We start from the raw sequence: 25421 nt of genomic DNA on the forward strand, positions 1-25421 counted from the left end.
AGGTATAGAGTTAAGTTGGGTTGAGTTAGGATATCTGAAAAGCACTTGAAAAGTGATTTTTTTGCTTCTTATTTGGAGTTATTTTTTATTAGGTTTGATGTGTTTGCTAGTGTTTTTCAGAGAATTATGAAGAAAATGAGTTTTGGAAGTCAAAAGAACAAAACTGGACCAAATCCCAAAGGAAGAGTAAAGAAAATGACAAGTTGCCAAGAAACAAGGCAACGCCACTGTGTTAACCCTGATGCCAAAACCTCAAAGGCCCTTAAACAAACAATGTGCAGCGTAGTGTACAGTACTGCAACAACATTAGAATTCGAGGCCCTTCAGCACGGCAGAGTCGAGGCGCTACCTTAGAGCTATAAATGGCTAAATTTTTTAGTTTTATGCTGTTGATGAATTTACTTATGAATTTATGTTAATATTTAGTGTTTTTATGAATATTGTTGAATTATATGCTTTTCAATATTATTGTGCTTAATTCTTATTGATTGACCTTCAATGAATGTTAGGTTATATGTTCAATTTGATGGACTGCATGTTTAACTGAAATTATAGCATTGAATCATTTTTATTTCTCATGAAAATAAGTTGATAGTGAAAGTTGTTAAGCATATCGTTTATACAAGATTCCATGAAAAAGGTAATAACGGCTTAGTGAAGTATGTAATAAAATCAATACTCTTGAATTTTCACAGTTGTTCATTTCATTTATTGTTTTAAAAAATCATAAACTTAAACTCGATTTCCAATCCTTAGTTAAAATTAACACAACTTTAAGATAGATAAGCAAAACAGTGAATTTGATCCTTGAGGACGATACTTGACCTCTTATGCCGTTTTACTTTACTATAACTTGATTACGTACATTGCATGCTCACATCAATATCTGATGCTATTTTTTATAATAAAAAAAACATGTGCATGTTTTGTTTTATTTATTTATTTTTTTTATTGTTTCTATTTTTTGTTTAACTTTCTGTTCCACCATTCAACTACACACATATGTTACCAAATTTTGAACATTCATTCAAGATGTGAACTCAATAAATAAAATAAATTTTACAATTTTCTACATGTAACTATTGCACTCAATGTAGATGAAATACTATTATTTATATAATCAACAACGTTTACTTTAACGATTGTGGAACATATGAGTTGAGCATGCACAAAAAATAGGGTTGTCATCATAGATTTATATACATGTTCACAAAAGACAAAGTATAAACATGGCCAACAATAAACAAATTTCATGTAAAAAATATTGTTTATTAAGATAGTCAAGCTAGTTAGTCCTACCAAGGTGACACAAGTAATACCTCTTCCTAGACTATGGGACTGTTAAGAAATAAATAGTCTCCTGGATGTCTATGACAAGTACGTCTATAAGGATGGCCTAATCATCCTCAGACAATTCCTAAATATCAAATTACTGTAAAAGACAACTATTAAACACTATAAACTAATAGTTTCAAATGTGTATTTAACAACACTTTTGTCAACCAAGTTTTTTTGTTTTTTCTTCTTTTAGTATATTATCAATTGAGTTGGTTGGTAGAGTTATTTCTTGGGGATGAACGACAAAGTTGATAGTTTAAGTTGGTCGCCTGAAGTGGTCATCAGAGTTGGTTGTCAGAGGTGAATACTATCATAGGTGGTTGTCATCAGAGTTAATCAATGGAAGTGATCTTCATTAAAGTTGTTGTCGGACTTGGTCATCGGAGTTGGCCACGCAAAGATGGTCATCAGAGTTAGTCATCAAAGTGTGGCAACAGTAGTCCTTCATACTTAGACATTATTTTTCTCTTATGATCGATCCTATGAGTCAGCATCCACGACCTTATTAACTTCCATGGTTAACCCTAGGACCCCTTCATGATTCTTGTTGATCTTATGACAGAAATTGATATCTTTAGCTCTTATGGATGAGTCTATAGCTCGATGACTATACTTAGCCAAATAAAACACTTCTCTTGGAATGATCCATTAGGTCTAGAGATGTTCACGAGGCGTTGCGAGGACGGGGAAACCTTCCCCGTCTCCATCCCTGCCTCCTATTTCAATCTCCATCCTTGCAGGAAAAATTCATCCTTTATTTCTTTTATATAATTTATTTATTTTTAAGAACTTTTAAATTTATTCTCAATCAGATAAAATTTTATATATTAAATGAGTTGTTTCCAATACATTTTTTGTTCAAAGAAAATATTATAAAATTGTCTTATAAAAACAACAATATTTTATGTAATTAAAATATTTAATTTCACGGTTTTTAAAAATTAAAATTTAAATATTACAATATTTTAGTCTAGCATTCAATTTATATATTACCAGTTTAAATATAACAACATTCTTTATCTTAAAGATAAGAAAGTCTTAAATATTAAAATATTTTTAAAATGTATTAAAGGATGAAAAAATTGTGTTGAAAACTAGAAAATAACTAATTGAGTAAATAATAAAGAAATGAACAAACATATATATATGTAAAGTTATAAAATCATATTCACCGGGGATGTGAGTTTTATTATTATTATTATTATTATTATTATTATTATTATTATTATACTCATTGGGACGAGACTAGGCTAGAGATGGAGAATGTAATCTCCATCTTTGTCCCCATTTAGCCAATAGGGAGAATTCTTTTTGCTCCTTTTGCATTTCCATGCAATCGAGGATTTCCTACTCTCATTCAGAATAGGTCTCCATGGGACCTTGATCCGTAGGAGAATAGACATCTCTAATTGGTTCATTCCCTTATAACTAAATACTTAACCATATTTTTTTTTCTACCCATAACGTACAATTAAATTTATTCATAATTACTTCTCCATTTTTAATTTAAATACATTGACCGAATTCTTGAAACCAAGATAGACATCAAATAGTAAATACAAATCCAATTAGACAATAAAGTATAAAATTCACATAAAAGTAGTACAATTTTTTTTAATAGAACCTTAAAAGAAAAAAATCAATATAAATAGGCACACTAAAAAAAAGTAAAGAAGAAGACAAGAAAGCTAGTAGTATAGTATCCATCATATTCATATCAACAATTTCATCTTTTTTTTTTTTTTTTTTCCTTTCAAATTTATAATTAATAAATAATAATATTCACGAGGAAAACAAAATGAAAAAATCGACGAGTTGAAGGAAATAATCGTTAGGTGGCGAATACATCGGGTCATGAATAAGTGAACCACGTGCGGAAAGACACGTGGCAGGCTGTGAGAGAATGACAGCGAATGAAAGTGGTACCACCGCCGTAGTAATGCGTGAAGGGTTTTTAACAATTCGCACGTTGTGAGTTACCGGCTAAGCCAGTCAACGTTACCGGCTCTATAGGTAAACTTTTCCGATTAATTCATAAACATGCTTAAATTCCAATGACGGCCAAGATCCAAATACGCCTCTTCTTCTCTGCTTTATTTCGCTGCTGCTGCTGCTGCTGTTGCTGCTGTTCATTTCTTCTTTCCTTTTTTTTCTTGTTTGCCCTTCTCTTTGTTTCAAATTTTCTCAACTTGGGTTGTTTTTTGTCTGAATTTTGTGTTGCTGTCGGTTTTCTGGTCTCAAATGGAGATGGATTTTTTGGGTTTGAGCTCTAAGGAGCCATTGGCTATGGTTAAACAGGAGATTGACAACGATGGAGCACAAGATTCTGGTAATTTTTTCTTCTAATTCCATTTTTGTTTCTATGATTTTTCATTTCTTTCTTTAACTTATTGAAAATTTTTTGTGAGTTAGTTGCTTTTATGTTTTCTGTCTTGGAATCCTCTGTTTATGGCTGGTTGAATCTTGGTGTTTGGATTTTGTTTAATGAAGTTTTTGGTTGAAGATGGTTTTTTGGGAATCAGAGAGAATTCCCACTTCTTTTTTTCATTATTATGTGGTGGCTGACTGGTTGTTTATGATAGATTAGTTGAATTTTGTTGGATGACAAAATCCTCTCTTAATTTCAGTTTGGAATCTTTTTCTCCAATGAAATTGGGGGGTCTTCTATGTTTTCATGTTTAGTTGTTGTTAGTCAAGGTAATCTAGTATTATAGTCTGGTAATTTGATTGATCTTCATGGGGGCTTTTTTCTTTTAGGGTATACTAAAAGTTCTGGTGTTCCATGGTCCTCTAACAAGGCCTCTGCCCTTCCTCATATGATACCTTTCAAGATTTCTGCAGAGGACAAGAGTTCGAAGCTCGGTTCTGATCCGGTCGTTGCTACTTCGGATCAACGAAGAGCAGCAGAAATCCAGGTTTGATATGTGTTCTTCAGTTTTGTTTTTGATATATGAACTTGTTTTAAACTAGAGGTGTATCATCTTGCATATATACCTACTGAGAGTTAGAGCTGGATGTGCGAAATTGTTTCGAAGGTTGTTCAGTGTAGGAACCACAGCTAGATTTCGAAAACGGTTAGGAGGTGTTTCACTCATGGATTAGGTTTGTGTTAACCCGAGGCTGAGGTTAAGAAGTCAATCCTATATTTGGTGTGCGAGTCTTCTTGTCTCTGGCCATGTGTTTGTTAATCATATGGACTACATAATCCCAAGCTGAGAAGATCCACAAAATTCAGCATAGGTTACATATACCTGGAGTTCTATGACTTATTCCTTTGTATAGTCCTAAGATAGATTACACTAACTCAGATCTCTTGACTCCAAGTTTCATAAACCCAATTTTGTCGAGATCGTGTGTGAAAATATCTCATTATTATGTTTAAAGAGGATAAACAAATGTCTTTGCCTTTACTAAAACGAATGGCTTGCTTTTGTTTGGGCTGATATGGTTGTATCTCTTTCTCCGGTCGTATCTTCGACTCTTTCAATCTAGAAAACATTCAATCACGATAGGCAAGGTGGTCCTCATTTTTCCCTGGCAGCTTATCCTATGCAACCTGATTTGTATTCGATTCACCGTCCTCACGAAACAAAACTATTTTCAGTTCAAAATCAAGGTATATCTGTTTCCTTAGGCAATCTATCCTTGAAGAACCCTTTTGCTCTTCCTGGTCAGATGGCTGGTTCTATCCTCAAACAACCACTTGGAGGAGTCCCTGTTTCGAGTGCTCCGAATTCATTTTTCCCACCATTCGGTTCCATTGTTGGGATCACTGAGCCATGGTAACACTCTTCGACTTTTACCTTTCAATTTCTTTTCTCCACTATATTGAGCAGTTTATGGTAGAACTGAACGCATTTTGGACATCTTTTTGAATCATGTGTTCAGGAATAGCATGAAACCTACTGGTGGATCTCCAAACCAATTGACTATTTTTTACGGCGGTACCGTCAACGTCTACAATGACATTACCCCTGAAAAGGTACTTTATTACCCCCTACTTGCTTGGAAAAGAGAGAAAAAGAGGAAGAATGAACCTGAGTCATATAACTTTGCCTCTTTTGAAGTAACAGGGTACTCTTTTGCAGGCTCAGGCTATAATGTTCTTGGCTGGGGCTGGGGCTGCCATATCCAACATTGCACATCCAAAAGCTCAGGCTCATGGAATGGGTGCAAAAATGACTACGGCAAGTGAGGCTGCTCCTATAAACCAGCCGGTAAGTGCCTTGCCTTGCCCTGCTCTCTCTAGCCCCTTGTCTGTTTCTTCTCACACTGGCGCCCAGTCTGCAAGCGGGTCAAGCTGCACTGATGAGTTGAAAGGAGCTAAAACCAATGGAGTTCCCACAACTCCTATCAGCAAAATAGAGCCTCAAAGAAAAGTCAATCCGGTCGGACCTGTCACTGCTAGTGCTATGATGCCATCTGGTATGTCATACTCGTACAGGAGTGACCATATTTTATTCTTTTCATACTTCTGATGTATATCGTGCACATTGTTCTGCTATTCATTTGCGTACTTCGATGGTATCTGTTTTAGCCGACGATTCACAATTACTCAGGATATTCTATGATTTGGGAATAAGCATTCTTGATAGTATAATAGGTTGAAACTTTCTTGAGTTGCAGCTTATATTTTGTTTTATGTTTTCTTCTACAGCTGTTCCACAGGCTCGTAAAGCATCCTTAGCTCGGTTTTTAGAGAAGCGCAAGGAGAGGTAAGTCATTATACAATTTCGTGACCATAAAGAACATTATCAAAGAAAATATAGACCCAAATTCTTGTCCTATTATCTGATATCAAATCTGTAAAAACATTTTGAGCTTCGACATCTAATCGTACTGCACTTTTATGGACATATAGGGTTATGAGCTCTGCTCCATACAATCTTAGCAAGAAATATCCCGAGTGTGCTGCAACAGAATCAAACGGTGCAAATTTCTCGAGTCCTATCACGGGCAACAGCGCTAATGTGGCAAGCTAAGAGCAACAATTACATATGATGCAGAACTTAGAGAATGATGAATTTTATATGATGTTTTGTAAGTTAAAAGAAAAGAAGATGTAAGCTACTGATTCTTATGATGGTCTATTATTATCTGAACAAACCTCCAAGGTCTTTGGTTTCAAAAGTTCCACGTCTTAAAATAATATTCCCCTATACATAGTTGTCCTAGAGTTGTCAATTAATGTTCAAACTTTGTTGGATCAATTGCTTCCAACACTCTTTATGTAGCCTTAATGTATACATTAGTATTTCTTGTAACTATTTCATTTCTCTCTTCGGTTTGATATCCATTGTATGATTGACTTTGATATTATCATTGATAGATACATTTTATCCTCTTAACCAGATCAACAATACCGTTGTCATACTATATCTGTAATCCAATATACCTTTCATTTTGTGCATAGAAGCCTACTTGGTATACTGTTCGGAACATTACGCGTTTTGCACATCCCTCTCGGTCTTATATTACATACTTATCTATTGATATAGATTTTCTTGGTAGGTATTGATGCTGAAAAGATAAGATTGGTTGAAGAACATGGAGTAGTGTGGTGTTGGTTTGGTGGTCAATTTTTCATGCTGTTAATCAACTAGATTTTGAAATGCAAGTTGCAGGTGAAAACTTCAGCTAAAAGAAAGCTAGTTTTTAATTCTTAGTTTTTTTTTATTGTAAGCTTTTGACTCTGATGGGGGAATCTCTTGATATAAAAATATCTGATCAATTTGTTGATGTTACCTCTTTTTCATTAGGTACACTCATGTATGACTTAAAATGAAAGCACATTTTCCCCACTAAGGTAACAACAAAAGGGGTTAATGTCAAGCCTTTTGTGTTGGTTCATCAAAGAAGCAGACAAGGAGTTAGCTTTGATCCCCTTAAAGTAAATGAAGAAAAACAAATGTTCCATTTTTTGGCGTAGAAAGTTTGTCCAATAGGGTCTGTGATATTTAAAAATAGAAAAATTTTAAAAATTATTTACACAAAATAATAAAACTTTAATTCACTAATAGATGCTGATGGAAATATTAGTATTTATTATTATTATTATTTTTTTTTTTTGCTATTTCTGTAAATAATTCAACATTTTTTTTATCTGTAAAAAATTTTCATGAAAAAAATGTATTTTTATTTGTTGGTTAAATTATAGATTTAGTTATTTATTGTTCTCGAATTTTAGACAGCTAAATAATGTTTTGTTTTAGTTTATAGCTTTAACATCACAAAATGCTGATGCGGTGTATTTTCTAGTGAGTTTGGTGCTTGTTGATGGTGTTTATAGGTTAAACATAATTTAAGGATGTTGTTGGTTTATTTTTTTATTTTTTCCTGCTATTTGAATTTGATTTCATTTTTTGCTCTTCGTTTCAATAAATTATGCTTGCATCTTTACAATTTGATTTGTTTGGTTTTCACCTTTTATTCTTAACTAAATTTCAAATTATATATATATATATATACACGTTATGACTCCATTTGAAAACCATTTGATTTTTTGTTTTTATTCTTTAAAAATTAAGCCTATAAAAATTACTTCCACCTCCCGATATCGATTTCTTTATTAGTTATCTACTATTTTACATAGAGATGATTCTTTCTTAATACCTTAAGGTCTATAGGTGGTTAACATGGTCGTTTAACGAATAGTTATAGCCCATGATCAAAGTATATCACCGGTTGTCTAAGTATAGGTGGGATAGCTCATTGTGGAGGGTGCAGAATGTGGTAGGGGCATTGGTGAGTTTTAACCAATAGTTTAAAAACCCAAGCCAAATTTTGAAAACTAAAAATAAGTAGCTTTTAAAAACTTGTTTTTGTTTTTGGAATTTGGCTAAGAATTTAACCATCATATTTAGTAAAGATATAAATCATGATAAAAAAATTGGAGGAAATAGGTTTAATTTTCAAAAACCAAAAACAAAAAACGAAATAGTTACTCAGCGAGACCTAAATTTTTAAAAGTTGGTTTTGTACTTTGAAAACTTTTTCAAAATAGCAAAACAAACACATTGGCAAAAGAATCATTTATTGGTATAGTTTTTCTTCGCTCTCATAAATAAATGTGAATTCTTAACTCAATTTCAAACACTAGTTTCTAAAACCATATATATACACACATTAAAGTCCCGTTTGATAAACTTTTTCGTTTTTTATTTTTAATTTTTGAAAATTAAGCTTATTTTCTTCCAGCTTTTTTAATGATGAGTTATATCTTTCTTAATTACAGTGGTTGAATTCTTAGCCAATTTCTAAAATAAAAAAATAAGTTTTTAAAAACTATTTTTATTGGTTTTCAAAATTTGGCTTGGTTTTTTAAACTATTGGTAAAAAGTAGATAACAAAGGAATAAATTTAGAGGTGGAGTAGTGCCAATATACTTAATTTTCAAAAACTAAAAATAAAAATCAAATGGTTATCAAATGGACGTAAATTTTTTCAATTTGGCTTATACTTAGAAAACTTCTTCAAAATAGCATAAAAAACATTGGTAAAAGAAACATTTATCACCTTAGCTTTCAAAAGATGAAACTAAAAAATCTGTTAATGAAATATGTCAAAGCAAACATAGTTTAACAAACACAATATTATGTATTAATAATTAAGAGAGGTTTGAATCCCCAAAGACCTTTTGAAAAAAATAGACAATATACAAAAAGATTAATTTATTATTTGGTAATATGAAGATTAATTTTAGAACTTATCCAAAATCATAACTTTGTTTTGTTTTTTGTTCATTTGGTGAAAAAGGACTTAGAGTTAAGCTTCAATGTAATCATGTCAAGAATGTATATCTCAATGTGTCAAGTTTTTATTGAGTTTCTTTATGAAAGGATAACCTTTTATCAAACAAGAGAGTTATTTTGTAGAAAGATTTATAACAAAGATGAAACTTATAGAAGAATTTGGAGAGATTAAGACTCTAAATGAAGATGGCCAATGAGCTATAGAGACCATTTATGTCCTAAAATTTAATAATTTTTAATGTATTGATTTGAATGTTGATAAAATGATCTCTTTTTTTAAGAGAATAATTAATAGGTGCATTTTGTCTCTACTAGCTTCATTAGTAAATTATTTAATCTAAGGGTATATATAATCTTTTTTTTATTTGAACAATAATTGTGGGATATGAACCATATACTTTTTTGTCAGTCTTACTAAATGTCAATTGAGATATGTTCATTTTTGCAATACTAAAGATCTTGTTTTACTTATTTTGTTGATATCATTCATGTTTCGTAAAAAGTTACAAATGATTTAAACTCCTAACAATGCAAATGTGTGATTTGATTTTCTTCAATGAAGTGACGAATAGGTATGCGCAATATATTTTGAAACATTTGATATATTTATAAATTAAAGAATTCAACATTGGTATTAGTAAGCAATAGATAACACTTATATCTTTTTTTTATAAATACTCAAAACATTAATAATAATAATAATAATAATAATACACTTTTGGTTTTATGGTTTCAAAACTTAAGCTTAAAGATATGACTTCCATTCCTACAGAGTACCCATAATTTTCTTATTGTATTACCAACTTTTTAAAAAGGCTCAAAATTAACTCAAATTTTGAAACCTTGTTTTTAAAAAACTTGATTTATTTAAAAATTTAGGATAAATTTCAAATGTGTATTAGAAAAAGGTGAAAAAGCTTTTCCAAGAATTAGGGAGAAACTAGCATAATTTTTTTTAAAAAAATAGAAAATAAAAATAAAATAGTTATCAAATTAATGATTAGTTTAAAACAACTACTCTTAGTTTAAATAATTCTAAACTTTTTTTTTATTATTATTTACATAGTTGTCCATCGATATATCCATCAATATATCAATAAAATTAAATTTTCCATATAAATATTTCACTACAAGAAATCTGACTTCTCCCGACGTCACATTTCATCGGAAAAGTGAGGAACGCATAGGGAGAACCTCTCTCGACGAATAAAGAGTTGTCGGGAGTTTGGTCGGGAGAAACCCGTTGGGAGAGGATCTCCTGACGCACTTTAAAATGGCATCAGGAGTTAGTCGGAGAACTCCCGACGTACATATAGGGTGTCGGGAGATACAAGAACTCCCGATGCAGTAATATATGCGTGGGGAGTACATTCATTAGTTGAAAATTGTCTATCGAATATTTTTATTCTATCATTTGTAATTTTTTAAAATTTGATATGAATAACCTATAAAACATAGTAAACACAAATAAAGATTCACATAATTAAACCACAAAAATGAAGTCCATATTATAACAAGTAAATAAAAAATTACAATATCCAAACGAAGTCGATACTAGAAGTTCATAAACATTCATATCACAAATACATAAAAGAAATAAAATCAAAACAACGTTTAGAACACGTCTGGAACACAACATCTTCAATAATTATCCCAACTCATCTCCGAACAGCATTCTACAATAAAACAAAAATATTCAAATGTTATATCGGTAAACATCACAACACGTTTAAACTTCAATACGGGCGGTAATGAAACTCTACCCACCCCCCATGACAAACATGTAATCTCCCGAACATAGAAAACACACAAAACGAGTAAACAATGACCAACACACATAAAACTCAAACTTTGTCCCCAAAATGGTTTAATCCAATCTCAACCCACCCCCAACAACGCATTAAACATCGTAAACATTCATAAACACACAAGAACTACGAGTTCAAGGACAAGACGGGTGTAATGAAACTCTACCCACCCCCCACGACAAACATGGAACCTCCCGAACATCAAAAACACACAAAACGAGTAAACAGTGATCAACACACATAAAACTCAAACTTTGTCCCCAAAATGGTTTAACCCAATCTCAACCCAAACCCCAACAACACATTAAACTTTGTAAACATTCATAAACACACAAGAACTTCGAGTTCAAGGATAAGACGGATGTAATGAAACTCTACCCACCCCCCATGATAAACATGGAACCTCCCGAACATAAAAAACACACAAAATGAGTAAACAATGACTAACACACATAAAACTCAAACTTTGTCCCCAAAATAGTTTAACCAATCTCAACCCCCACCCCAATAATATATTAAACTTCATAAACATTCATAAACACACAAGAACTCTGAGTTCAAGGACAAGACGGGTGTAATAAAACTCTACCCACCCCCCATGACAAACATGGAACCTCTCGAACATCAAAAACACACAAAACGAGTAAACAATGATCAACACACATAACGAGTAAACAATGACCAACACACATCAAGAATACCTTACGGCATTGAGAGTTCCCCAGGAACTCCTGATAGGACTTTATGGCGTCGGGAGAGATGGTCTCTCCTGACGACTAAACTCCCAACGCTTGATTTAGGCGTCGGGAGAACTCATTTTTCTTCTAGTGTTTTAATCCTTCACTCAATACACCTACCACTTTAGCGACATAGCCACATGGGAAATTAAGTAGTTTTTTCTTTCTTTTTTTTCTTCTTAAATATAGCGAATGGGAGGGAATTTGAACCTTCGACTTTGGAGTATCTATCAATTATTGTTGTGTTATGTTCATTTACATTTTGATATGGTCATGAATAACCTAAACTTCAGATCGACTAATCTTGAGGTTAAAATGGTAATTTTATCGAACAATGTAATCTAAGTTTACCCACCTACCTAGTGACAAAAATGGTGTAATTTGAATTTCTAACCTCAAGAGAAAATGTGTATATCAATAGTCAATTATCAATCTCGAAAAAACGAAAATAATTTTAATCCTTAATTATTTATAGAAAATGAAATTCACGTTGCATTTTGAATCTTTCCAAAGAGACTAAAATATCTCTCCATCTGCTGCCAAGGAAAATAAAAAAACGTGTAACAAATCAATATAGAGATATATTGAAGGTATAATAATTGAAGGACGAATATTTTTAATTTGAATGGAAATTTCCTTTATCAAAAGCAACAAAAAGGGGGAAAAAAAGACTTTGGGAATCTATATAATATTTATCTACAAAATCATTTACCAAACAATTCAAAATCAATCACTGAAAATTATATTTCAATTGCAATATTTTCTACAAATAAATCAAATTTCACCGTTTTAGTTTTTCTATTTTTAGGTAATAAAATGAACATATTGTTTTTGGTTTTATGTTAAAATTGAAAAAAGAATAAAAGTTATTGATAAATATATTTGCTTTACGTTTTTTAAAAAGTTGATAGGTAAAGACAAATATTAGAGCAAAATATGTGGAAGTAGGAATAAGAATATTTTTTTTTTTTTATAGAGAAAAGTTAAAAGAAAATAACTTTAAAGAGATGGGATAAAAAAAAACTCAGATCAGAGAGAAATTAAGGGAAAATTAAGAAATTTTACTTAAATTAAATCATAGATATTTCAAAGTTTGATCTCTCTTCATTTCACTTGTTGATTTATGCAAATGAAAAAAAAAAAAAAAAAAAAAAAAGGAAAGAACTAATAAGATTTGATATTTTAGTTATAACATATCATGAGTTTACCACAGTAGGCTTGAAAGGAATGTGAAGATAGTGTCTTAGTAAACAAGTCCACAAACTTGGCTTTGGGAGGAGATGAACTTTACAAAAAGATCTTTACGAATAACTTTTTCATGAACAAAATGGTAATCAATTTCAATGTACTTTGTTTGAATGTGAAATACTAGTGGATTACTTGTCAGAGATATAGTAGAGATGTTTTCACACCATAACATAGGAGGATCAGAAAGAAAGACGATCGAAGATCACACTGTAGATTTTTTTAGTAGAATTAGATATAGGAGAGGATCCAAGGAGGACAACATGTCTTGTAGTAGAGTGACGATCAAAGGTATCACCGACCTAATTGGCATCACCAAAGGCATAGAGGGATAAAGTGTCAGGTTTGGATAGAATATCAAGACTAGGTGTGCCACAAGGATATCGTATAATGAGTTTAATGATAGTATAATAAATAAAAATAGGATGCTACATGAACTAACTAACACGATTCATAGTAAAGGCAAAATTTGGGCGGGTAATATTAGAGAATGAAGGCGTAGAGGCATCAAGATCAACTGTCGTCAACATGGGTATTAGATAAGGTTTGACATTAGACATGCTAGAGGTACTAAGTAGATCAAGGAGATACTTTGTCTGATTGACGAAGATTCCACCAAGAACATTCTGAACTTCATGACCGAGAAAATAACTAAGCTTTCCTAGCTTTGAACTTTGGAACTCAACAGATAAAACAAGTTTCAACTGATTGACATAAACATAATAAGGTCTAGTAATGACAACATCAACCACATGGAGAAGAAGGTAAGTTGAGGAGAAAACCACATATCGAACAAACAAGAAATTGTTAGAAGAGGGCATTACAAAGCCGAGAGTGAACAAGTACGAGCAAAGCGATCTTACCATGCTTGTGGTGCTTGCTTGAGGCCATAGAGACTATTGTAGAGAAAACAAACATGAGTTGGGTAGTTTTTGTCAACAAACCCCACTTTTTGAGACATGAAAATCTATTCTTATAATTGACCATGAAGAAAGACATTTTTCATGTCCATCTGGTGTAAAGACAACTTATAATTCGCAACAAGTGTAGAATAACACGAAAATGGTGGACTTTTTAACAATTGGACTGAACATCTCAGCAAAGTTAAAGCCAGCAATCAACATAGCCATCAGTATTATACTTCGTTCAAAAAATTTACTTACAACCAACAACGTTCATGTGAGGGGATCTAGGGGCCAACTACCTTAGAGCATTAAACGCATCTGCCATTACAAAGCACAAGTAAGGAAATTTCAATGCCTTATTGTAGGAAACTGAATCAATGGGAGTGTTGGTGTATGCACTGAAGTCCAATAGTCATGGATTGAATATTCCAAATTTGGCCTAGGTGTGTATGGTATGAATATTAGTGGGAATACGTTGGTCAAGTTATAAAGGTACATGAGCATTAATAGGCAGTTGTGGGATAGTGGTTGAAAGATTGGGTAAGGGGTAGGTTTATGTGGGAATAGTTCAAGAAGACGAAGTAGCAAGAGATATGGACGTGGTTACTCGTGCCGGGGAAATAGAGGATGACGATAATGAAGGGAGACATATTGAAATAATCGAAAATAGTAGAGTAATATGACAACAAAGAAGGGAATCAAGTCAAGTTTTAACCCTTGGGTTAAATATCTTAAGTATTGTAGTTGCATTGCAACCACATTGCCTTTCCAACTATGAAGTAAGATATAGTCTATTCAACCTTGATTTCAAGTATAGTTAGAAGCCTAAGTAACCAGGTCTATATGTGTTGGGAATGTCCTAGAACTCGCAGTTCGTGTTAAACATTCTATTTATCAATAATAATAACTTGTTGATTTTGTATCTTATTATGAAAATCCAATAAACATATCCATGGCTATAGTCTAGATACTGTAACTTTATGTAGTAACATAAATAGGATCGAGTTGACAGTATATAGCTTAAATGGTCTAATAAGTATATGGATGAAATTGGGTATCTCATCTTGGTAACACTATTGGATGTGATTCACTCTGTAGTTGTTACAAGAAGTTGTAAAGTGCTACAAACGATGTAATCCACAAATCGTTCATGTTGAGACATGTGAGTGGGGGCATCTTATGCAATGAGTTTGCATATAAATTGGACCACGAAAATAGTCCATTTTCTTTATAACGACTATTTACTGTTAAAACTGACTATTTCATTTATCAAATAATCTAGTTTAACTCGATCTTAATCCTAAGCTGGCTATGAACTCCTGTTTGTTCGGGATTATCCTTTGATCTGCAAACAGTGAGAATAGTCCAATGGCAATGCTCAATAAGCTTCCCATTTTGGGGATAAGACCAGATGAATAGCTGGGACATAGCCTTGCAAGATGGAATTCACTCACCTGATTTAGGGTTAGCAGATAGGTTGTTCTCTTAAGTACTGATTCCAGGTCTTGAACAATCGGGGCCCGCTTTCTCATCATAGAGAAAGGATTTGATTCATAAGGATTACCTAATTTAGGGTTAGCAGATAGGTTGTTCTCTTAAGTACTGATTCCAGGTCTTGAACAATCGGGGCCCGCTTTCTCATCATAGAGAAAGGATTTGATTCATAAGGATTACCTAATTTAGGGTTAGCAGATAGGTTGTTCTCTTAAGTACTGATTCCAGGTCTTGAACAATCGGGGCCCGCTTTCTCATCATAGAGAAAGGATTTGATTCATAAGGATTATGAATCAAAATTGTTCATTAGAGGGTTAGTAGGAACTTAAGGAACAAGATGTATTCACAAGGGTAAAACAGTTATTTTGACCCAACTGATTACGAACAAACTGTGAAGGATCGACTTACTGATTATGGTTCTAAAGTGGACATAATATATCTACAGTGAGAGGAATACAACTATGGGCTATAGTGGAGTGTCCCATTACTTAATGAATGGAGGTTAGATCGGACTAATGAGTTTAGCCGATTAATCTTGAATCGTTGGAGCCCATGATCTGTACGTTCGCGAGGTCCCCCTACTAGCTCGTAAATGGTTAAGCTTTAGAGTAGCTTGAGAGATTAATTTGGAACGTTCAAATTAAAATTAAACAAAATAGGAGAATATATATTTAAATATGATTTAAGTATATAAAGATGGTTTTGTGCAAAAATTAATTTAATATTTGATCTTAAATTAATTAATATTTTTTAAATTAATTTATGAAATTAATTTTAGAAAATTAACTTTTCAGTTTTAATATCAAAATGATTTTAAAATCAAGATTTTGGTTTTAAAGATAAAATTGAAAAATCGGATTACATGCATAGAATGGAAATGTGAGATTTTCCATTATCATCTTCTTCATGCTCACAAAAAGCTCACTTCCTCTTCTTCATTAAACTCCAAACATGAACTACAATTCATGCACATTTTCTTCTTTGCATGTTCATCTACAATAAATAAAGAAGAATTGAGTGATTTGGAGGCATGCATTCTACAGAAATTTTGAGAGAAAATTTCGACTGAAGAAGAATTCTTCAAAAACTTGCTGTTGTGAGCTTGAGTCCCACAACTCGGTCTAAAGCTTCAAGATGATAGTGGGAAAAATCTTGAAGTGGTTTACGGTGATCTTTGGTGAAGAATACTGCTGTTTGATCAAGATCTTGAAGAGTTCTACAAAGGTATAATCTAAAACCTTCTTATTTAGATGAGCATGCTTTAGTTTCTACCAAAATTAGTGAATTTGAATGCTTATGGTCCTTGATACTTCCGCTGCATGTTATTACACTCTAACAATTAGTATCAGAGCATCATATAAGCATTCAATTCGGTTTAATTTTGGTGTGGTGGGTGTTTTTCATGAGATATATGAAACTAATGTACCGATATGGTTTTTTGAGATTTAGCATTTTAATTCTCTTTAATTTCTCAATTAAATTTGTAATTGACTCTTGTTTTATGAGCTTATATGTGTTAGCAAGAGTCTGTAATTTAATTGGACTCATTAGAGTTGAAATTAAGATGTAATTGAAGAAATAAGTGAAGGAGGCCAAGCTGTTGTTCCAGTTTTCAACTTCTGCTCAAAATCGTTGTTGAGGTTCAGTTGCTAAGCGATAGTCTAGTTCAAGGCATTACACGATGTGAAGAAAAGCTAGACGATAGTATAGCAATAGGCGCTGGTCGTTGTGATGTTGGACGCTAAACGATCGTATACCTGTAAGAGCTAAACGATGCATTCAAATGCTATATGATAGAACTACGCGATCGTTTAGCTTTTGCATGGGAACTAAACAATACGTTGGATATGCTATACAATGGCACTATACGATCATGTAGTTGTGGCGCGCGCTAAGCGATGCGATGAAGTGCTATTCGATAGCGCTAAGCGATCGTCTAGATGTGGCGCTAAGCGATACGTTGAAGTTTCTATGCGATGGAACTAAGCAATAGTTTAGCTACGACGCTGAATGACGTGATGATGTTCATATGATGGAACTAAGCGATTGTTTAGCTGCGGCGGACACTAAACGATGACACGACGCGCTAGGCGATGGTGTTAAGTGATCGTGTAGCTACTCGAGAGCTAAGCGATTGCACTATGTGATAGACAGAAGACACTAAGTGATCGTGTACCTCTTCTCAACATAAGGCGATGGTGTTAGACTGCCTTCAGTGCTACACGATCGGCCTTAGCAAGACTTTGAGGTTGGACCAAGAGCAGCCGGTTCGATCGGTTTTCTCAAGGTTCAATCTGGTTCAGCCTCAAAGGGTTTTTGGCTGGTCCGATTCAGATTCATCCAATCCGGTTAAGATGCTCGGGTTCGGTTTGGTGCGGTTCAAAGATGGTTTTGAAGCTGTTTGTAATAGTTAGGCTTCTGTTTGCTTGTTTATGTCAAAACTAAAACCATATCAATTAGTATTTAATTGTTTATGCATGTGATGTATGTAATAATTAAATAATTCATGTATATGTATACAGTATGCCATGTAGATTTAAAACCCCACCCTCGGAAGCATGTTACATGCATTGAAAGTATGTTATAACTGTTATAATATATAGTATGTATGTTAAGGTTATGTTTAATATAATGGTTATATTAGATGCCTTTGTTGAATGTTGTGGATATTAAGCATGTCTAAAATTTTGTAATTTGTTATAAAATTGGTTAAACGTTTAAAATTCATAACAAAGAACAGCTGCATGCTCATTTAGGTTAACAACTAGTTTTAAACGTTAAAATAGATTGTTACCTTATAAAATATGGTTACAAACTCATATTGGTTCATAAACCTGTCTAAGGCTGAGGGTACTTAAGTTGATGGTTTACAGAACACCTCCTACCTAGGGATTATGACCGAAATATCGGGAGTTGTTAACTTATTTTATGAGCTTGCGTGAGCGATGTGAGGTAATAAAATGGTTTATCACATAGACATTGTAGGTTAAATCCAATTATAAGAGTTATACTTGGATAAACTATTTAGACTTAGGTTGTATGAAAGTAGCCGATATACCTAAGTAAAATGCCAAAACTTTTAGAACACTTCAGTGGAAGATTGACAATATATTTGATATATAGTTATTAGCTCTCACGTCCTCAAGAGTTCACACCATGAGATCCATGCTTGGCTTCGTGTCGATTTTACCTCGACTGCTCCATTTGGAAAGTGTTTGCATTGGTCAATAACAAGGTGAATGAGGAAGGTAGTTCATAGTAAGTGGGTGGAGGAAATGTGTCAACATTGTCCTACGATCTCCTCCATCAGTTTGAATCGTGAGATTCCTATGTTGTGGTTGCTGTCATTTTTATGCGACACTAGCTAGTCGTTAACCGCGGCAATCCCCACAGAGGGTTGTAACATAGGATTTGGAACAACCCAGGTTTCAGTAAAATGAATAGGGTCTTATAGTTCCGTCTTTGATATTGTCTTCTATTTCGGAGGCATATTCATACCGTCTTATAAGATCTGAAAATGGTGGGTCACACTGACAAGAATTACTAATTGTTAGTAAAGATCTTAACTGAAAGCGATAATCAAAAGAACTATTAGAATATGGGTTATTCTGGAAATAGTATTTAGTCAAGAACTGTCTTGCTTCTGTGAAGGAATTCTTGACTACCCCTCAGTAGTAATTCTAAATCACTTAAGTATCGTTGCAAATAAAAAAAGATTTATTGGGTACTTTATTAGTATTGCTAAAAATGGATTTAGATGCATATTTAATAGAGTTTGTTTAAAATGTTTCAGCAATGTTGAACTCAATCATACAATTGCTTGCTTCTGATAAATTTAATAGAGAGGGTTATTCAAACTGGAAGTCAAACATCAATACGATATTAGTAGTAGACGATCTAAGGTTTGTGTTGACGAAGGAGTATCCTCCAGTTCCCAGTTCAACAGCCACCTGAAATGTTTGGGACGTCTATGATAGGTGGGTGAGGGTGAACGAGAAAGCCCAGGCCTATATCTTGACAAGTATATCTGATGTACTCAACAAGAAGCATAAGGTCATGCCCACCGCCCTGAGATTATGGCATCATAACAGGAGATGTTCGGGAAATCGTCATCTTCTGTTAGACATGAAGCCATCAATTATGTCTATGTTACATACATGAAAGATGGAACCATCGTAAGAGAACACGTTCTTGACATGATGGTTCATTTCAATATTGCAAAGGCTCACGAGGAAATGATAGACGAAACAAGTCAAGTGAGCATGATACTGAAATCTCTCCCAGAGAGTTATCTACCATTCAGGACAAACCCTATCATGAACAAAATCACTTATAATTTGACGACATTGTTGAATGAGTTGCAGACTTTTCAATCAATGATGAAACTGAAGGAAAAAGAAATAAATGTTATTTCGAAACCGAAAAAGTTTTATAAGGGGTCTACATCAGGTACGAAACCCACTGAAGATAAGAAAGCTGGTCCTTCTTCTTCTAAGGATAAAACCTTACAAATAAAGAATAAAGGAAAAAGGAAAAAGAAAGCCACTGCAAAGAAAAACAAAAACAAAACTCCCAAAGGAAAATGTTTCCATTGCGGAGAAATTAGGCATTGAAAATGAAACTACCCAAAATATTTGGCTAAAAAAAAAGCAGAAAAGGCTAAACAAGGTAAATCTGATTTACTAGTTGTTGAAACATGAATAGTGAAAAATTCTCACCTTACCTAGATATTGGATTCAGGCGTCGTTAATCATGTTTGCATTTTTCTACAGGAAACTAGTTCTTGGAGAAGACTTTCTGAATATGAGATGACTTTCAAGGTGAGAACAAGTAAAGTCATTTCAGTTGAAGTAGTGGGGGATGTAAAATTGTTTTTTGGAGATTCTTTTATCTTGCTTAAGAATGTGTTCTATGTATCAAAGATGAAAAGAAATTTGATCTCCATTTCTTGTCTATTAGAAAATATATACAGTGTATCTTTTGAATGTAATGAAGTGTTTGTTTATTCAAGAGGTGTTCATATTTGTTCTGCTAGACTTGAAAATAACTTGTACATATTACAACCAACTGAAGCTAGAGCCATTTTAAATATAGAGATGTTTAAAACGATTGAGACTCATAATAAGAAACATAAAATTTCTCCTAACGCCTATCTTTGGCACCTCAGGTTTGGTCACATTAATCTCAACAGGATTGAGAGATTGGTTAAAAACGATCATCTAAATCAGTTAGAAGACAGTTCTCTACCTCCATGTGAATCATGTCTGAGGGAAAAATGACTAAAAGATTTTTTTCTGACAAAGGTCTTCGTGCCAAAGAACATCTCGAACTTATATATTCAGACTTATGTGGTCTGATGAATGTTAAAGCTCGAGGAGGATATCAGTACTTCGTCAGTTTTATTGACGATTACTCTCGATATGAATACATTTACTTAATTAGTCATAAGTTTGAAACTCTTGAAAATTTTAAAGAATTTAAGGCTGAGACTGACAATCTGTTAAGTAAAAGAATTAAAACACTTCGATCAAATCGAGGGGATGAGTATATGGATTTTCAATTCCATAACTATTTAGTAGATCATGAAATTCAATCCCAACTCACAGCACCTGGAACACTAGCACACATGTTGGTACAGAATCCTAAGAAATTGGAAACATGTTCGAAATTATGCCTATTTGTAAGATACCCCAGAGAAACAAAAGGAGGATACTTTTATGATTCCCAAGAAGATAAAGTATTTGTATCAACAAATGCTATGTTCTTGGAAGAGGATCATATTAAAAATCATCTACCTCGCAGTAAACTAATATTGTAAAAACTGACTAAAGATACTACAGAAAGATCAACAAGAGTTATTGATCAAGCTGGTCCATCAACAACGGTTGTTGTCCCATGACGTCCATCCCAAGAGTTGGGGATGCCTCGATGTAGTGGGACGGTTGTTCAATAACTTGAACGCTACATGGGTTTAATAGAAACTCAAAACATCATACAAGATTATGGTATAGAGGATCCATTAACCTTTAAAAAGGCAATGGAAGATGTCGACATGGAACAATGGATAAAAGCCATGGACGATGAAAAGGAGTCTATGTACTTCAACTTTGTCTGAGATCTTGTAGATCAACCACATGGGGTTACACCTATAGGTTGTAAATAAATCGACAAGAGAAAACGAGACCAAACTGGCAAGCTACAGACCTATAAAGCCAGACTCGTGGCAAAGGGTTTTACCCAAAGAGAAGGAGTTGATTATGAAGAAACTTTTTTTTCTGTTGCCATGATCAAATCAATAAGCATACTTCTTACCATTGCCACATATTATGACTATGAGATACAACAAATGGATGTCAAGGTAGCTTTTCTGAATGGCTATCTTGATGAAAGTATTTTATGTCTCAACCAGAAGGGTTCATCGAAAAAGGACAGAAACAGAAAGTCTGTAAGCTTAATCGATCTATTTATGGATTGAAACAAGCATCCAGATCCTGGAATATAATATTTGACACTGCGATCAAATCTTATGATTTTGAATAGAATGTTGACGAACCTTGTGTGTACAAGAAGATAGTCAACAAAACTGTAGCAATCTTAGTTCTTTATGTTGATGATATCTTGCTAATTGAGAATGAGACAATTTTTCTTGCTGATGTAAAGAGATGGTTAGCAACACAGTTCCAAATAAAAGATTTGGGTGATGCTCAGTATGTTCTAGGAATATAGATCTTTCGGAACCGAAAGAATAGAACATTGGCACTATCTCAGACATCTTATATTGACAAGATGTTGTCAAGGTACAATATGCAAAATTTCAAGAAAGGTTTATTACCTTTTAGGCATGAAATTCATTTGTCAAAGGAACAGTGTCCTAAGACACCTCAAGAACTTGAGGAGAACATAATTCTATACGTATCTGCAGTTGGGAGTTTGATGTATGCTATGTTATGTACACGTCCTGACATATGTTTTGCAGTTGGAATCGTCAACAGGTTCTAATCCAATCCAATCCAGGAAATGATCATTCGACTGCTTTCAAAAACATCCTCAAGTATCCAAGGAGAACGAGGGACTATATGCTTGTGTATGGAACTAAGGATTTGATCCTTATAGGATACACTGATTCTGATTTTTAGACTGACGTAGATTCTACGAAATCTATCTCAAGATCAATTTTCACTCTTAATGGAGGAACTATAGTTTGAAGAAGCATTAAGTAAAGTTGTATTGCTGACTCCACAATGGAAGCGGAATACGTGGTTGCATGCAAAGCTGCTAAAGAAGCAGTATGGCTATGCAAATTCTTGGCTGATTTGGAAGTCGTTCCAGATATGCACCTGCCTATCATACTGTATTGTGACAATAGTGGTGTTGTTGCCAACTCAAAGGAACCCAGAAGTCACAAACGTGGAAAACACATTGAAAGAAAGTACCATCTCATCCGGGAGATAGTGCACAGAGGAGATGTGATCGTCATAAAGATTGCTCTGAAGACAACCTTGCTGATTCATTCACAAGGGCCCTCTTGGCTAAAGTATTCGAGGGCCACGTAGTTGGACTAGGACTTCGAGTAGTGTAATCTAGGGCAAGTGGGAGAATGTCTATGGTGTTAGAGATGTCCTAGTTTATTGTATTTTTTCCATTATGTTTCTCAACATTATATTGTATATATTTGTTCTCACTAGAGTTTTAATCCAAGTGGAAGATTGTTGGGAATATCCTAGAACTCGCAGTTCGTGTTAAACATTTTATTTATCAATAATAATGACTTATTGTTTTTGCATCTTAGTATGAAAATCCAATAAATATATCCATGGCTATAATCTGAATATTGTAACTTTATGTAGTGACATAAACAGGATCAAATTGACAATATATAGCCTAAATGGTCTAATAAGTATATGAATGAAATTGGGTATCTCATCCTGATAACAGTATTGGATGCAGTCCATTCTATAGTTGAGACATGTGAGTGAGGTCATCCTATGCAATGAGTTTACATATAGACTGGACCACGAAAATAGTCACTTTTCTTTATAATGACCGTTTACTATTAAAACTGACTATTTCATTTATCAAATAACCTAGGTTAACTCGATCTTAATCCTGAGCTAGCTATGAACTCTTGTTTGCTCGGGATTATCCTTTGATCTGCAAAAAGTGAGAGTAGTTCAACAACACTACTCAATAAGCTTTCCATTTTGGGGATAAGACTAGATGAATAGCTGGGGACATAGCCTTGCAAGATAGAATTCACTCCTACCCGATTTAGGTTTAGCAGATAGGTTGTTCTCTTAAGTACTGATTTCAGGTCTTGAAAAATCGGGACCCCGCCTTCTCATGATAGAGAAAGGATTTGATTCATAAGGATTATGAATCAGAATTGTAAATTAGAGGGCTAGTAGGAACTTAAGGAACAATATGTATTCACAGGGGTAAAACGGTTATTTTGACCCAGCTAATTACGAACAACATGTGAAAGATTGACTTACTTATTATGGTTATAAAGTGGACATAATATATCTATAGTGAGAGGAGTGCAACTATGGGCTATAGTGGAGTGTCCCATTAATTAACAAATGGGGGTTAGATCGGACTAATGAGTTTAGCCGATTAATCTCGAATCGTTGGAGCCCATGATCTGTAGGTTCGCGAGGTCCCCCTACTAGCTCATAAATGGTTAAGCTTTAGAGTAGCTTGAGATATTAATTTTAAAAGTTCAAATTAAAATTAAACGGAATAGGAGAATATATATTTAAATATGATTTAAATATATAAAGATAATTTTGTGCATTTTAGAAAATTAATTTTTCAATTTTAATATCAAAATGATTTTAAAATCAAGATTTTGGTTTTAAAGATAAAATTGGAAAATCGGATTACATGCATAAAATGGAAATGTGAGATTTTTCCATTATCATCTTCTTCATGCTCACACAAAGCCCACTTCCTCTTCTTCATTAAACTCCAAGCATGAGTTGCAAGCTATGCACATTTTCTTCTTTGCATGTTCATTTGCAATAAATAAAGAAGACTAGAGTGATTTAGAGGCATGCATTCTACAGAAATTTTGAGAGAAAATTTCGACTGAAGAAGAGTTCTTCAAAAACTTGGTGTTGTGAGCTTCTCTTTCGGTTTTACATTGCTTCTAGGTGTTCTTAAGTCCTAAAACTCGGTATAAAGTTCCAAGAGGATAGTAGAAAATATCTTGAGGTGGTTCACGGTAATCTTTGGTGAAGACTTATGCTGTTTGATCAAGATCTTGAAGAGTTCTTCAAAGGTATGATCTAAAACCCTCTTATTTAGATGAGCATACTTTAGTTTCTGCCAAAATTAGTGAACTTGAATGCTTATGGATCCTTGATACTTTCTTTGCATGTTATTACACTCTAACAATATGTTTATGGTAGGATATAACCTAGATAATTTTATAGTTTTTTAGTTCTACAATGTGACTTATGTCGAATGTTACATGACGTCCTATGTTAAGGCTTTTAGTCCTATAATTTTATAGTCTTTTAGTCCTACGTCTCAACATTAAGATTCAACTAACATGCTAACTCAAATAGCCAATTTAAATTAACAAGATAAACATTATTTTTTTATCAACAAAGAAATAGAGAAAATGAAAAGGTGCAATGCTTCACAAGGTCTCAAGCCACGCTATATCCTTTTTAAAACATCCATAAGACCAAATGCCTCAAAGAATTTAGCTCATGATGGAAAGGAATAAAGATAACTTCAATGAAATAAAATCCATAAGTACAAGATAAAATAAATAAGAACAAAAAATAACCAAGAAAAGAAAGACAAGAGAACATGAAATCTGGAAATGTAGAATAGTGGACCATTGGGTCAATTTCTACACTACGAGGGTTCTCATTTTGTTCAATTCAACCTTTCTCATGGTGAATCACACTTACAACACTCTTTATCAAGTGAAGTTTGAACTATGAACCCTAATCTTTAGAGGAACTCTCGTTCTTAAATTAGTGAAAATTTCCTTCTCAAGTCTAAGTGTAGATTTCAGCTTAAGGCTTAGCTCTCTTGAAATGATGACCTTTCAAGCTTTAAATATGCTCTGAATGAGTGAGTTGTTTCTGAGATTCATGCCCCATGAAATCCTAGTCAATTTCGAAGTGA

At 33.5% G+C, this 25421-nt stretch overlaps 1 protein-coding gene and 1 long non-coding RNA gene across 4 annotated transcripts; one reads left to right on the forward strand and one right to left on the reverse strand.

Moving 5' to 3' along the window:
* The first annotated feature begins 3323 nt into the window (after nucleotides 1–3323).
* LOC120081581 (protein TIFY 6B-like) lies at nucleotides 3324–6602 on the forward strand. Of its 3 annotated transcripts, XM_039036599.2 has the most exons (8): nucleotides 3324–3667; nucleotides 4096–4253; nucleotides 4831–4855; nucleotides 4943–5120; nucleotides 5227–5320; nucleotides 5427–5763; nucleotides 5996–6053; nucleotides 6200–6602. In XM_039036599.2, the coding sequence occupies exons 1-8, from the start codon at nucleotides 3580–3582 to the stop codon at nucleotides 6318–6320; spliced, it is 1059 nt and encodes a 352-aa protein (XP_038892527.1). In that variant the 5' UTR covers nucleotides 3324–3579; the 3' UTR covers nucleotides 6321–6602. The 3 variants fall into 3 exon arrangements, with proteins under 3 accessions (XP_038892527.1, XP_038892526.1, XP_038892528.1); XM_039036598.2 differs by having other exon boundaries at nucleotides 4831–5120; XM_039036600.2 differs by lacking the exon at nucleotides 4831–4855 and having other exon boundaries at nucleotides 3332–3667; nucleotides 5014–5120.
* Nucleotides 6603–10572: 3970 nt separating this feature from the next.
* Nucleotides 10573–13883, reverse strand: LOC150035065 (uncharacterized). The gene is made up of 2 exons (XR_016530941.1): nucleotides 13743–13883; nucleotides 10573–10765 (listed from the first exon to the last, which is right to left on the reverse strand). It is a non-coding gene; the product is annotated as an uncharacterized LOC150035065 (long non-coding RNA).
* Nucleotides 13884–25421: the final 11538 nt, after the last annotated feature.

Source organism: Benincasa hispida, chromosome 7 (genome assembly GCF_027475165.1).
Source record: "Benincasa hispida cultivar pf3 chromosome 7, pf3_genome.v1.1, whole genome shotgun sequence".
NCBI lineage: Eukaryota > Viridiplantae > Streptophyta > Magnoliopsida > Cucurbitales > Cucurbitaceae > Benincasa > Benincasa hispida.